At 43.1% G+C, this 15,409-nt stretch overlaps 1 protein-coding gene across 1 annotated transcript; it reads left to right on the top strand.

Moving 5' to 3' along the window:
- The first annotated feature begins 302 nt into the window (after window positions 1-302).
- Window positions 303-12,709, top strand: Prdx3 (peroxiredoxin 3). Its single transcript, NM_022540.2, is given in 7 exon segments — window positions 303-365; window positions 1,831-1,966; window positions 3,778-3,919; window positions 4,890-5,025; window positions 6,969-7,072; window positions 11,412-11,577; window positions 12,040-12,709. Coding segments are annotated over 7 exon segments (774 nt in total). The 5' UTR covers window positions 303-329; the 3' UTR covers window positions 12,094-12,709.
- Window positions 12,710-15,409: the final 2,700 nt, after the last annotated feature.

The following is a 15,409-nucleotide window of genomic DNA, read 5'->3' as shown; positions in this document are numbered from 1 at the left end:
ATTTTATCTTTTTAGGTTAGTGCGATAAATGGGAAAACAAGCACTCGGGTATTTAGGTCAAAAGGGAATTTCCTCCTGGGCAGGAAGGAGCGGTTCTATGCCTTCTTCCCTAAGTCACAACCGCACACCGAGGTCCAGCCCCTTCACGTAAGCCGCACCCCTCCTGCCTGGACCGCCCACCCTCCCCGAAAGCCCCACCTCGCCTATCGAGGCCCCGCCCCCATGGGTGAAGCGGGGAGCAGAAACCACGCCCCCGGCAGAAGCACACCGGGAGTCCTCCAGCTGCTCGTGGGTGTCTCCGCCTATCGTGGCTCTTGCGTTCTCTGAAGATGGCGGCAGCTGCGGGAAGGTTGCTCTGGTCCTCGGTGAGTGGCTGGCAGCTGGGCAGGCGCATGACATAACAGACACTCTGACCAGCACTTGCTTCCAGGACCGGATCGCGCCCCCTTGGGTCTGCTGGCCACTAGCCCTTATGGGAGGGAGTTCTCAGCTCGGGAACCTCGGGGCCTCTTGTAGCCCGAAAGGCCGTCTTGCGCCTGCGCAGGACAGCTTTTCTCTTCCCCGCGCGTGTAGTGTGCTCCCCAAGTCCTAGCGTTCGAGGGTTTCCTTACTACTTCTAAAATAAGCACCCAGGCCTGGCTTTTGAGGCTAGTGTGTTGACTACCGTGCTCTAGGGTCTGTCACCAAATACGACCTTGGGCAAGTGACACGTGTGGGGGTGGGGTGGGGAGAGGAGTGTAGGTATGTATGCGTGGTTTTTCGAGACAGGGTTTCGCTCTGTATCCCTGGATATCCTGAAACTTGCTCTGTAGATTAGGATAGTCGGGAACTCACAGAGATCCGCCCTTCTCTGCCTCCCGAGTGCTGGAATTAAAGGCATGCACCGCCTGGCTTGACTTCACATTTCTGAATCTCCGTTTTTCCTTTCTTTACCATGAAAGAGTGATGCCACATTTCTACATGGCTGTGAACTCATACTTAAATCTGAGTATAAACAAAGTAATGGGAATAAAAACAGTAACAGGAGCCGCTTTCTACTCCATACTCAGGCTGGACTCAGCCTTGGTATCTGCTGTTTTCTAGTAGCAGCCTACTTACTGTCTTCTTGTTAGCCATCCTCCTCTCTTTTTTCATCGCAGGGCTCAGCTCCTAACTCTCTGTCCCATAATGGACATCAAAGTTGAGCAAACCCTATTAACCTTGAGCTTGGGCCAAACCCTCCCAGTGTATGAACTTCACCGCTGTTCCTTGATTGAGAGCCTGGAAGGGCCTTTTTCTGAGAAAAACCTTGATGTGGCTACATGATGCAACAGATAGCTAGCTCCAGACGGAGAAGGGTACAGCTATTCAGCCTGGCCTGGCCTTCCCGAATTTTTGGAATTGAATTTACTCTTGAGGCTATATTCTTATGATTTTCTTGGCCTTGCAGTCTTTAAGAAAATCTTTAAGTCTTGCAGTCTTTAAGAAAATGTAGAGTCGCTCTTTCTCCTCTGTTGATCTCTTGCTCTTCCCCGATTGTCTCTTCTCTCCTCGTTCCCTTCCCCCTTCTCTCCACGTGCTAATGGCCGGCCTCTACTCCTCTCCCTTTCCTCCCTTTCCTCCTCCCCCTCCTCTCCCTCCCTCTCTCTTCTCCCTGCCTCTACTACCCTCTCAACTCCCCTCTCCATGCCCTGAATAAACTCTATTCTATACTTTTTTAAAAAAATAAGTAAACTCAACCCATTCTCTTAACTTGATTTGGTATTTGTTTCATTGGGAAAAGGATCATTAACAAAGAGCCACAGCACCCTTCCAAAGAGCCTTTCTAATAGAAAGCATTTTTCTTTCCAGGTGGCTCGGCCTGCGAGCACTATTTTCCGGAGTATTTCTGCCTCAACAGTTCTTAGGCCTGTTGCTTCTAGAAGAACCTGCTTGACAGACATGCTGTGGTCTGCCTGTCCCCAAGCAAAGTTTGCCTTTAGCACCAGTAAGTGTTACTGTGCTCTAGTTGGCACCCAGGTAAAGGGGCCCATATCAACTACTCTGGACCCTGGCTATTCTACATGAGGCTTGTCCTTGGAGATTTTAAAAGTGCAGTGTGAGAATGCATAGAGATGGCTGGATCTATAAGGAACTGTTAGGAACAGTACTTGGCAGTGTCAAAATTTTAAAACCTACTTTTAAGAAAACAGGAAGAAAATGGAAGCCAGTGGTGGAGCCACACACCTTTAATGCCAGCACTCAGGAGACAGAGGCAGGTAGATCTCTGAGTTAGAGGCCAGCCTGATCTATAGAGTTCCATGACAGCAAGGTCTACACAATGAAACCCTGTCTTGAAGAACCAAAAAGGAAAAAAAAAAGTTCCAGGCCAATGATAATGTCATAGTGTGAGACGGTCTGGGAACAACAAATAAACAGCAATGCCCCCCCCCCAAGAAAAGAAAAAAAAAGAGTAGAAAGGGCTATAATCTAGGAAAAAGAAAATATTTATATAATGTACTTAAAAGATACTCCTCAGGCTGGAGAAATGGCTCAGTGGTTAAGAGCACTGACTGCTCTTCCAGAGGTCCTGAGTTCAAATCCCAGCAACCACATGGTGGCTCACAACCATCTGTAAAGAGATCTGATGCCCTCTTGTGTGTCTGAGAACAGTTACAGTGTATTTATACATAATAAATAAATCTTTAAAAAAAATAATCCTTTAAGATACCTAAATTACTAGATAAAATGAATACACAAAACACCACAGAGCTCTACCATACCTTATCCCAGCTTTGGAATATGTCCTGCATCTTGCTCTTGGTTTCTCTCTGCCACGCCTCAGTGCCTCTCACTAAGATAACGACAGGCATTGCTCCTGTCAGTCTTATCCTTCTGATGGCCTAATCTGCCTGGAAACAGCTGTTTTCCTGCACTAGAGCCTCCTAGACTCTGTTCTCCCTACCGTGAAGAGCTAATCCGACTGCTTGTTGTTGAGGGTCCTTTTAAGACCTGCTCTGAGTTTTGAGTTTGTTCCTTCCCTCTGTATTGGCCCCTCAGTCAAGTCAAACAATACCATGGGCAGTTTCCTGTGATACACACACCCAAGTCTGAGCTAGCTCCATGTCTGACTGCCTTCTCTGATTCTTTCTATTGCCTTCCTCCTCTTCCTTTTAGTTCCAAGCCATTTCATTTCATTTCTTCTAGTGTTTGTTCTAGTGTTTTTCTTTAGGGTTGGAGTGATAGCTAAGTCAGTCAGTTCTGACCAACCTTCAGAACTCACATAAGACCCAGCATGGTAGTATGTGATGGTCTCAGCACTTGGGGAGGAGAAGACCACTGAGTCCTTGGAGCTCAGTGTCAGCTAGCCTACCCTACTTGGTCAGCTGAGTTTATAAAAGACTCTTAAAAGAGAGAAAGGGTTTAAAAAAAATGGTAAATGTCTTCTGAGGATCTGTGTGTCTTCCATTCTCCATATTCATGCTCATGAGTATGCTTTGCACGCACGCGCACACACACACACACACACATACACACACACACACATACACACACACACACACACACACACACACACACACGCACGCACGCACGCACTCCCTACCACTGAGTTGAGTTTGTATATGCTTTGGAACTGTGCTGAAGGAAAAATTACTCTACCTAAGATGTACAATTGAAGTGAACCATCTTACTGCATTGTGTTAATAAACAACTTTTGTCACCAGTTACAGTAAATAGTAAATTTACTTGGTAAGTAAAATCATGCAGTACTTCATGTGGTAGATGACCAGCTACATACAGGTGTGTGATCTTTTTTAGGTTCTTCATTCCACACCCCTGCTGTCACCCAGCATGCGCCCCATTTTAAAGGTACTGCTGTTGTCAATGGAGAGTTCAAAGAGCTGAGTCTCGACGACTTTAAGGGGAAATACTTGGTGCTTTTCTTCTACCCTTTGGATTTGTAAGTTTGATTTTATAATATTTTCATGTCCCTCAGAGCTGGTGTTGATCTCTAACCCACACTGAAATTCCTCTTTTAGTGGAGAGGAAGGTTCTTTCTAATTTTTGTCCACTGTCCTTGGCCATCTGTAGCTCATGTGAACATAATGGGAGGAAATGTCCTTCCTTTTAATGGAGGAGTTTTAGTGTGGTTCTGTTGGTTTTTCCGGTGATCCTGGGGATCAAACCCCGGGCCTTGTGCATGCTAGGCAAGCACTCTTACTGGATTATGCATTCAGCATTTAATACAGTTTTATCTCATATGCTTTCGATTAGTGGTTCCCTAAGCCAGTCTAAACTTTACAACAGTCCGGGTGGAAGTAGTATAAGAAATGATTCTTTTTTGGGGGCGTGGGGGTGGAGATGTGACTCAGAAGAGCACTGGATGCTTTTCCAGAGGTCCTGAGTTCAATTTCCAGCAACCACATGGTGGCTCACAACCATCTGTAATGGAATCCAGTGCCTTCTGGTGTATTTGAAGACAGCAACAGTATAACTCATACATGCATAAATAAAATGAGTTTTTCATAAAGTTACTTTATTTGAAAGTACAGGTTTTCTTTTAACTCTTTAAATATGCCTCCCAACCACCTTCATTCATTTGTTTATTTGTGTGTTTGTTTGTTTACTGGAGGCAAGATTTTTCTCTGCCTCCTGGGTGCTTGGATTAAAACTGGACACCACCAGCCCATAAGGAAGCTTCCTTTTTTTTTTGGTTGTTGTCGTCATGGTCTCCATATGTAGACCAGACTGGTCTGAACTCACAGAGATCCTCCTTCAGAGTTCTGGGATTAAAGGTGTATACCACCACATGCAGCACGCCCAGCCCATTTTCACATTTTTTTTAACCCCTAAGTGAATCAATTTAGTTTTAGACTACCAACTGTGGTAAGATTTTAGATCTGATGAACCTTTCTTTTCCTCCCCCCAAGCACATTTGTGTGTCCTACAGAAATTGTTGCTTTCAGTGACAAAGCCAATGAGTTTCATGACGTAAACTGTGAAGTAGTTGCGGTTTCTGTGGATTCCCACTTCAGTCATCTTGCCTGGATCAACACGCCAAGAAAGGTAGGTTGAGTGACAGTCACCTTTTCTTGGTTTTATTTTATTCTTTGGTTTCATTTCTACTTCATAAATAATACAGACCACACAATAAAAACATTGTATATATTTATGGAATACAATGCAATGTTTTGATACATGTGTACATTGTGCAAGGATCAAATCAGGCTATTCAGTACTCTTTCCTGAGTCATTTCTTTGTGGTGATGACATTCAGAATCCCTTTCAGCTTGGTGGAAGTGGTTCACACCTTTAATCCCAGCACTCAGAAGGCAGAGACAGGATGATCTTTGTGAGTTTTGACTTAGTCTGGTCTATGTAGTGAGTTCCAGGACAACCAGAGCCACATGGTGAGACCCTGCCTCAAACAAACAAACAAAGATGCTTCTTTAGCTAATTTTAAAAACTGATATGTAGTCATTTATTGTACAGAAGAACAGAACCTATTCCTCTTATCTAACTAATCATTGGCCAGTGTCTCTTGCTCATTCCCCAGCTACCCCTGCTCTCTGCACTAACAAAAGAGATTTAATACAAAGTCTAGAGGTTGTCAAGACTTAGATAGTCTGAAGGGAGCATTTGCCTGCCTCCCTGCCTTCCCCTTTTCGTCCTTTCAAAAACAGTGTCTTGTGTATTCCAGGCTCAGGATTAGGGTATATTAGCTTAGATGACCTTGAGCTGATCCTTCAGCCTTCCAGAACCTGGTTTATGCCTTGCTGGGATCAAATGCTGTACATGTACCGGTGAGCCATATCCTTCTGGAGTAGGTTACTTATAGATCCTCTCCTGTCAGCAGTTTGTAAACTATGGTCATAACATATGATATAGACCACACAATATCTTTACTGCTCATTCCACATATTTCTTCCAAGTAATGGAGATAGGCTCAGTGGGACAAGGGATGTGGCTGTTGTCTGTCACCTCCTCTTGAACCCTTAGTAGTTGACTGTACTGTTCTGTTTGATGTCTACAAATCTGCTAAGGGGGAAAAAAAAATCAAAATTTCACTAGGTATGTTCAGGACTAACAATAGTGACTTGAATAATTTACTTTCTTCATTTTTATATTTGAGAATTTAGTTTTCAATTCAACAGCTGCTTTAACAATTGGAAAAAGAGGGCGGGTATGCTCACAGCTTTTACCTAGCATACACAAAGCCTTGGGTTCAGTCTCCAGTACCACATACATTGGATGTGTTAGCACAGCCTATTATCCAGGAAGATAGAAGTTGAAGATCATCATTGGCTACATAGAAAGTTGGAGACCAGTCTGGCTGCATGAGACAGACCCTTCCTCAAAAGATAAAGGTCAATCAGTCTCTTTCTAGCAGTGGCCTGAAGAAAAGTATTTCACTTTTTGAGCTTTAGTTTCCTCCTCTTTAAAATGATGGAGATGGGCTATTGAGGTCAGTCAGCAGGAAAAGTGCTTGCTGAGCAAGCCTGACAACCTGGAGCCTACATAAAGTGTAAGGAAAGAACAACTCCAGAGAGTTGTTCTCTCGCCTCCACACGTATGCAATGCCACGTTTGCGCACACACATAAACATACACACATCAGTTAATACATCAAGATCATAGGTACTGGAAAGATGGCTCATTGGTTAAGAACACTGCTGTTTTTTAAGAGAACCCAGGTTTAATTCTCAACATCCACATGTCAGCTCACAACTGCCTTTAGCTTCAGTTTCAGGGGACCAGATACCCTCTCCTGGTCTTCTCAAACACTACATGCTTATGATAGATACACTTACATGCAGGTAAAACTCTCTGACACGTAAAATATAAATAACAGGGTTGGGCTGGTTGTAAGAGGGAAGTAAGTTAAACATAATTCCCTTACGTGCATTTACTGTTACTTGCCACCATCATTGTTGGTTTTTAACATTGGAATGTGGTTCAGACCTTGTTGGACCATCCAATAAAAACCAGTCCTGTTTGCCTTTTTATTAGAATGGTGGTTTGGGCCACATGAACATCACGCTGTTGTCGGACTTAACTAAGCAGATATCCCGAGACTACGGAGTACTGTTGGAAAGTGCTGGCATTGCGCTCAGGTAAGAGCTGTTCTTACAGACAGGATGGTTTGGCATATTTTAGTGTCATCTTGATTTTTAAAGATATATAAGGTCTCTTCTACAGCATTTTTGTTTGTCAGTTTTGGCAAAACTCAGGAAGAAATACAGCTTTGGTTCTTTGGTGGAAGTTTTGATTTTTGAGTCAGGGTACATACATACATACATACATATATACATACATACATACATATCACCAGGTTATCCTTGAATTTGTTCTCATTCTAGCTATCTCAGTGCTGGGATTATGCGTTTGTATCACAAGTATGATACCTGGATGATAAACGCTGTCAGAAGCAAAACCTTTTTCTTTTCTTAATTTAGATTTTATATTAGGGCTCAGAACTTAGAGAATGAATTTACACTGTGTGTGTGTGTGTGTGTGTGTGTGTGTGTGTGTGTGTGTGTGTGTGTGTGTGTGTAATAAATACATAGGTTTATTAGAATGCCTTATAGGCTGTGGTCCAACTAATCTTAGCAATCTCAAATCGGGGTTTCTACCCTGTCTTGGTCATTCAGTTCCCAGATAAAAGATACACGCCCTTTATATTTATAATAAGCCTTTATAGCACTAGAGCTGGGCAGATATCTACCCTCTAAGCTGTTAGAAATTACTTCCCCATCAACAACCCCGAGTTGTAACTTCCATGTTCCATCTGGGCTTCTCTCTCCATCTTCTCTCCTTCCTCTCCAGTCCTCTTCTTCTTCCTCTTCCTCCTCCTCTTTTTTTCTCCTCTTCCAACCCCAAGCCCGGAACTCAAAAATCTCTCTTCTGCCTGTAGAAGGCTATAGACTCTATCTTTTCACCAGTCAGAGAGGGATGAGTTGGGGAACAAGGTTACTCATAGACTCTCTAGTTCCTGACCAGGCCTTGTGGGCCAGTATTAACATTACAATACATAGCCAAAGACCAAAGCTCAACCGCAGGAATGCTAAGAAGTGGTCCAATGCTAGTGAGAGAACTGACTTACTTACCATCAAGAGCGCTAGCAAGCAGGTAAGAAGCAGGCTTCCTCCTTTCATGTCCTTTATATAGGCTGCAGGGAGAAGGCATGGTCCAGATCAAAGATATATATATATTCCTAGGCTGGAGAGATGGCTCAGCGGTTAAGAGCACTGGCTGCCCTTCCAAAGGTCCTGAGTTCAATTCCCAGCAACCACAAGGTGGCTCACAACCATCTGTAATGGGATCTGATGCCCTCTTTTGGTGTGTCTGAAAACAGCTACAGTAAATAAAATAAATAAATCTTAAAAAAAAAAAAATACATATTCCTACTTCAAATATCCAGATTAGAAATGGGATATATTCTTCCTACTTCAAATGACTTAATTAAGAAAGTAATCGCTGGGCAGTAGTGGGGCACACCTTCAATCCCAGCACTCAGGAGGCAGGATCAGGTAGATTGCTTGAGATTGGGGCCAGCCTGGCCTGCAGAATGAATTCCAGGACAGCCAAGACTATACATAGAGAATCCCAATCTGAGGAAAAGGGGGGCAAAGAGTTTCCTCACAGATGTGCCCAATCATTTGGGTTTTAGTTAATTCCTGATTTTGTCAAGTTAACAACCAAGAGTAGACATCACAAATTTATTTTATTTTATGTGTATGGGTATGTTTTGCCTGCATGTATGTCTGTGTTGTAAGCACTTTCCTTGGATTAGAAATGGGTCCTGGAGGTCAGATCCCCTGGAACTAGAGTTATAAATGGTTCTTAGCTGCCATATGGGTTTTGGGAATCTAACCCAAGTCCTCTGCAGGAGCAGTAAGTACTCTTAACTGCTTCCCCATCCCCAGAAAAAGCCATTTTTATTTATGTCTATAAATAAATAAATTGTGCACTAAATAGTGTCTGTGAGGGTTGCATATCTTTCAGAAATGGCCAAGACGTGTACCCTGTCCACTACCTGGGTCTCCTTTTAGTAAAGGGTGCCTATGTTTTGATGGTCCCACTGATACCAGTCCAGGAACCCTTCTGTAACAGCTTTTCCTGGTACTTAAGCTACTGGACCGTTTGGAGAAAGACTTTTCAAAGTTCATTCTCTTGTCTCCCCCCACACTCTTGTGTGTGTGTGTGTGTGTGTGTGTGTGTGTGTGTGTGTGTGTGTGTGTGTGTGTGTCAGTCTCAATTTCTCCCAGTGTAGACGGTGTTGTATAAGCTGTGAAACTGAATAAACCAATATTTGATTTTGTCTTAGGGTTTCATTGCTGTGAATAGATACCATGATCTAGGTAACTCTTACAAAGGAAAACGTTTAATTGGGGCTGGCTTACAGTTTCAACGGTTCAGTCCATTATCATCATAGTGGGAAGCATGGTAGTGTACAGGCAGATATGGTGCTAGAAGGAGAATTCTACATCTTGATCTGAAGGCAACCAAGAGAGACTCTTCTGCAGGCAGCCAGGAGGAGGCGCTCTTCTGCAGTGAGCAGGGCTTGAGCACGAAGAGATCTCAAAGCCTTGCCTATACAGTAGCACACTTCTTCCAGCATGGCCATGCCTACTAGTGCCACTTCCTATGGATCAAGCATATTCAAACCACTACAGGTTTTCTTTTTAAACTTTGCCTTTTAATGGCTGTGTGACTCTGGGCTGCAATATTCTCTTAGATAAAATGAAGGTGAATCTGGTTGGTACAGAGGAGTAACCTAGTCAGGTAGTTTAGGGAGTAGGGCATGCAGTTGTCATAGCCTGTGCTTTCTATGTTCTTACATTCCGTGGAAGTGGAGAAAGTTCCCTGTCTTACACAATCACATGTTCAGTTGCAGCCTTTTTCACAGGAACATAGGCTTCAGTTGTCATCTGGAAAAGAGGACCATGCCTTGGGGTGCCATACAGTTGGACTAGCTACGCCCAACACATCTTGAACCTCTGGCAGGGTTAGGGAAGTTCGCCTTGTTGACTTCAGTATTACTGTTTCCCTTAGTAAACCAAAGCCAAGCTCCTCCATAGTTGACTGTGGCAGGAGAAAGTGTAATCTGTTATGATTCCTTCCCTAGGGTTTTCTGATTTTATAAACTCCTATCAGTTTTCTTCTGGGCTAAGAGGGGAAAGAAAGCTGAGTCTAGCTGATACGTAGAGTGTATATGCCCTGCTCCTTCCCAGGTCTGCCTGTACTTCTCTCTAGAGACTGCACCTGGTTCCCTCAAAGACCAAGCAAAAGAAGTGTAAGGTCAGACTCAAAGCTTTGATTCCAAACATCAGGCATTGGAAAGAGAAGCTTCTTTGTACTTTGCCTTTTCCCTGTGTAGTTGACACTTGAAGTCCCTGTATCCTGTTGAGGGGGATAAAGCTTGATGTGGTGCACACCTTTAATCCAAGCATTCTGAGTTCTAGGCTAGCCTGGTCTACATAGTAGTGCCAGGACTGTGTAGAAAGACCCTGTCTCAAAAGAAAAACAAAAGGGATTGTGAGCTGCCATAAAGATGACTCAGCAGTCCTGAGTGCTCACTGATGTTAGAGGATCAGAGTTTGATTTTCAGGACCCACATTACAGACGCCTATAACTCCAGCTCCAGAGAATCCAGCACCTTCTTCTGGACTCCATGGGTGTTTGCACGTATGCATAAACAACAAACACACAAAAATAAAATCTTTTAAAGGGAAGTTTTAAATATTGGATGTAGTTCCAATCTCCCTCTTACGTATACGTGGTCACATTACCAGTCTGAACCGGGAGTCCAAAGAGTGCATGCTAGATCACTGTGTAAAGGTCTCTTCTGTCTTTAGTTCATCTTTTTTAGGTATCCTATCACATTGGGGATACAGTTTTGCAATATTCCTATAATGTATGCTTTCTGTGGTGGTCTTGTATTACCAGAGCATGTCATTATTGAAAGGTGATAAATTTTCTTAAAATATTAATTCCAGGGGTTGGGGATTTAGCTCAGTGGTAGAGCGCTTGCCTAGCAAGCGCCAGGCCCTGGGTTTGGTCCCCAGCTCCAAAAAAAGAAAAAAATATATATTAATTCCAGGTTGGTTTTTCTTTTTCTAAGATTTAATTTTAACTATGTGTGTGTAACTCTGTAAAAGCATGTACATTCACTTACTTGCCCTTGGAGGCTCTAAAAGGAAGTCAGATCCCCAGAAGCAGGAGTTACAGGCAGTTATGTGGTTCCCCTACATGGGATCTAGGAACTGAACTCGGGTCCTCTGGATAGACAGTAAAAATTATTAATTGCTAAGTAATCTCTTCAGTCCCTAACACTCCCATTTTAAAGCATTTGACAAGTTGATGAATTTACTAAAAGGAGAACTGAAGACATAAAAGGACAGAAATGAGTTGTTGGCACTATTCCTGTTAATGAGGATAAATTCTGTGCAGAGGTCTCTTCATTATTGACCCTAATGGTGTCATCAAGCACCTGAGTGTCAATGACCTTCCGGTGGGCCGAAGTGTGGAAGAAACACTCCGTTTGGTAAAGGCGTTCCAGTTTGTGGAGACCCATGGAGAAGTCTGCCCAGCCAACTGGACACCAGAGTCCCCTACGGTATGTTGTTTTCCTCAGATCACTACGCCCCAACCCCAGGTCTCCTCTGTCTCAAGGGTGTTCTGTCAAGGAAGGCTACAGAGGTGCTGGCTGAGTGTGGGTGGGTGACACTTAGATGGACAGTTTCTACTGAGGCTGCTAGTTAATTTTCATCTATATGTTTTAAACAAAATGGGCTAATCTTCAACAGTGAAGAAATTTTAGTTTAAGACTAAGAGCTTGGGCCAGATATGGTAGCACACACCTTTTATCTAGATGAAGGGGCAGGTGAACCATTTTGAGTTTGAGGCTAACCTGGTCTACAAAGTGAGTTCCAGGATAGCCAGGGCCATTGGAAACTCTGTCTTCAAACAAACAAACAAACAAACAAACAAAAAAAGCTGTGATCCTTGAGCTCCCTTTTGAGACGACTGTTATGAAATTCCTCCTAAACTATTTAATTTTTTTTTTTAAAATTTTCAGATCAAGCCAAGTCCAACAGCTTCAAAAGAGTACTTTGAGAAGGTCCATCAATAATAGGTCATCCTATGTCTGCTGTTTACCTGAAGCTTCTCATGCCAAAAGAGAGCCCCAGCTGGAATCCTGAAGATTATTTATAGAATGGCAAAACCTCACCATGCTTGTGTTTATAAGTACTGCTCCATGGGCTTTGTAATTTTAAGACAGGTTCAGGTTAAAGGTGGCCAGCTCCTTCCATAGCTGTCCTTACTAGGGACTTCTTGATGGCTACCAATTCTCTACAAGTGCTTGGTCCCCATTTCTTAGATCATGTCTTCAGAGGGTTAAGATTTCTTAGCCTGCCCTGAAGCTTGGTCTACAGTGAAGTAGCACATAGCACCAGTACTTAGTGAAATGAAGTAGCACATAGCGCCAGCACTTAGTGAAATGAAGTAGCATATAGTGCCAGCACTTAGTGAAAGCTTCTGATCAAGGTCCTGAAATTTCCTCTTGGATTTTTGTTAATTATGCTGAATTTCCCATTATTTTTTAGTGTAGTCATTAACTCACAGTGTCCTTGTGTGTTCTAAGGTATTGATGAGTTATAATCATGAAGGACTATGTTTCTAAAACACTATGTCATTTTCTTTTCTTCAAGTGCTGGATGTAAAGAATAAAAATAAACATTAAGATACTTGACATCATTAACTGTCAATTTATTCTGGGGCACTGCTCCTCCTTTGATGACTTAGCTCAACAAGTACCTGTTTACTGGGCATTTTACACGGAGCTGTCTCCACTCTTAGGAAACTGAAATTAGCAGGCAAGATACCTAAACTTTCATCCCTTATTTTGCTAGCTCCTGGAATGAAAACCATGCCAGGTTGGTCCTGGAGGCATTGGAGTGAAGAAAAATAAACCTTTGTCTTTATTCCCTTGATTCTGGAAGAGAAGCTCAATAAACAGAAATCAGGTACTTGCAGGGTTCTGAGTAGGTTTTTCAGGGAAGTCTTTAGGGAGAAGAGTCTGGTTCTATTTTTGCATATGTAAAATGAGTGTAAATATATATATATATATATATATCTTGGGGTTTTGAGGAAAAAAACAGAAAGGGGGATTAGCAAGTGTCTTAGTGGCTTTTCTTTTGCTGTGACAAAACATGACAAGACAACTTATAAAAGAATTTGTTTTGGATTTTTTATTTGTTTATTTGGTTTTTCAAGATAAGGTGTCTCTGTGTAACAGCTTTTGCTGTCCTAGAATACTTTGTAGACCATGCTGGTTCAAATTTAGAAATCTATCCACATCTGCCTCCCAAATGCTGAGATTAAAGGTGTGTATCACCAGCACGCAAGACTAGAAGAAAGAATTTAAGTTGAGGCGGGTGGTTCCAGAAGATTAGTTTGTGACCTGCATGGCAGCTGGTAGGAATGGCACTGGAACAGAGCTGAGAGCTTACATCTGATCCACAGGCCTGAGATAAGACACCTAAGTGGGAATGGTGTGGGCCTTAGAATCTCCAATCTATCCCATCCCTGGGGCCTCTGACAAGGCCACATCTCCTGATCCTTCCAAACAGTTCCACCAACATGGGACAAAGCATTCAAATATATGAGCATATTGGATCCATTCTCATTTAAACCACCGCAGGAAGTAAGGGGTTTCTAGGCAGGAAACATGAAGGAGGCCATGCCACTGGAGTATTAGGGAAAGTGGCAGAATGGCAGTTAGGGACCCAGTCTCTCAGGCAAACTAAGGAGTGGATTCTAAATGTGATGGGGGAATATGTGTGATGGACATCACAGCTCATGCATGTACATATCCAGGAAGATCAAACCCAGCCTGGGCTACAGTATGGGATGAGACTTTGCCACAGCTACCTTCTGTATTCCCTCAGAATGGAGAAAGGGACAATAACGCACCCTAAAGATCGTTCTGTTTCTTTCAACTGAAGGACTTCCAAGGTGATAAAGCACAGAGCCAGCTGGACTGGATCTGTGACTCACTGAAGGGTAGAGCCAATCAGACAATGCAATGTGCGAAAGACCGTAATGATACCACAAGTGTATATCTGGGCAAAATGGGAATGCTGAGGAGGGGTCCTTTTACCCAGCTGCTGAAGGCAAAGTGAGTCAGGTCAACGAAGCGACTGAAGAGAAGAGCCACGTAAGCTGACAGACGGTCTGAATTCCTGGATGGGAAAAGCAGGGATTGATAACTTCTAGGTGGTGGTCATGGCTATCACTGGCCGCCTCCAGTGGGTTCAGCCTGGCTCAATCATTTCCTTCAATCTTAAGCAAACCTAGGATTAGTACAATTACTACTCCTTTTTCCAGATGAGAAGATAGACCTGGAGATACTGACATGGGGGAATCACTTAGTTAAGTGTTGTGCTGGGGCTCCAGCTCTGGAGTCTTACTGAACACCATGCATACTCTGTCCACACATTCAAGTGCATACCAACTAGTCCATCTATACTGACGCCTGGAAATGGGATGAGAGAAGGTAGGAAAGGCCCATTTGACTCTGTAGTTGATCTGGCTTTCAACCAAAGTGGATTGATGCAAAAACAAACAAACACCATACCGTAACAACAACAACAAAAAAATCCCCAAAGCAAAAACAACTCTTAAAGAAAAAAAGAGTAAGTTTATTCTGGAGCTATTTTAAGTCATCATAGCCTGGGAACACAGGTTGAGGTTACTCCAAATCTCACGTTCCAATGTGGAAACAGTTTCACAAAGTTTTTATAGTTTTACAGAACAGAGAATGTCATAAGGCAAGGCAAGCTTTAAAATACATTGCTGAGTACATCAGAGAGGCATGTACATCACTATGAGGAAGCTTTCCCATACGCTCAAGATGCTATCTGATGGCATCCTTAACTTTTGGTTTGGAGCTAGTTGCCTGCCAAATCAATCAATAGGTACTAAAGACTTTGTCTATTGTTATGAGAAGTTAGTTCTGACACAGAGGGTGGGCAAGGAATGGCTGCTTTGGAAGGCCAGAACTTAGCTCAAGGTAATTCGCCTGTAGGTCACACAATTTTCCAGTCTCTCCACTGTACTGAAATTCTAACCAACCAAATCAATTTCTGCTCTCCTTTCAGTTTACATGACAGACCTATGCTAGAAAGAAACCGATTAAAACCTAACCAGTCTGGCTGAAAGTTTGGTCCACTCTACCCAACTTCTCCACACTTGCTTCAATAATACACACTTTTGGAACTCTCAATACTTTTTAAACAAGTGGCATATTTTTCACTGCACCGCGAAAATTATGTAGCTGGCTCTGGCTTGACCCATCTCGTGTACACAACGGGTTTCAGGGGTAATGTGCGCCTGGTAAGAAGCAGAAGCGCAGGCATGACTGATGGTAGAGGGTCTTTTGCAAC

Source organism: Rattus norvegicus, chromosome 1, assembly GCF_021556685.1.
Source record: "Rattus norvegicus strain SHRSP/BbbUtx chromosome 1, alternate assembly SHRSP_T2T, whole genome shotgun sequence".
Taxonomy (NCBI): domain Eukaryota; kingdom Metazoa; phylum Chordata; class Mammalia; order Rodentia; family Muridae; genus Rattus; species Rattus norvegicus.
This window is presented reverse-complemented; position numbering and strand designations above follow the sequence as displayed.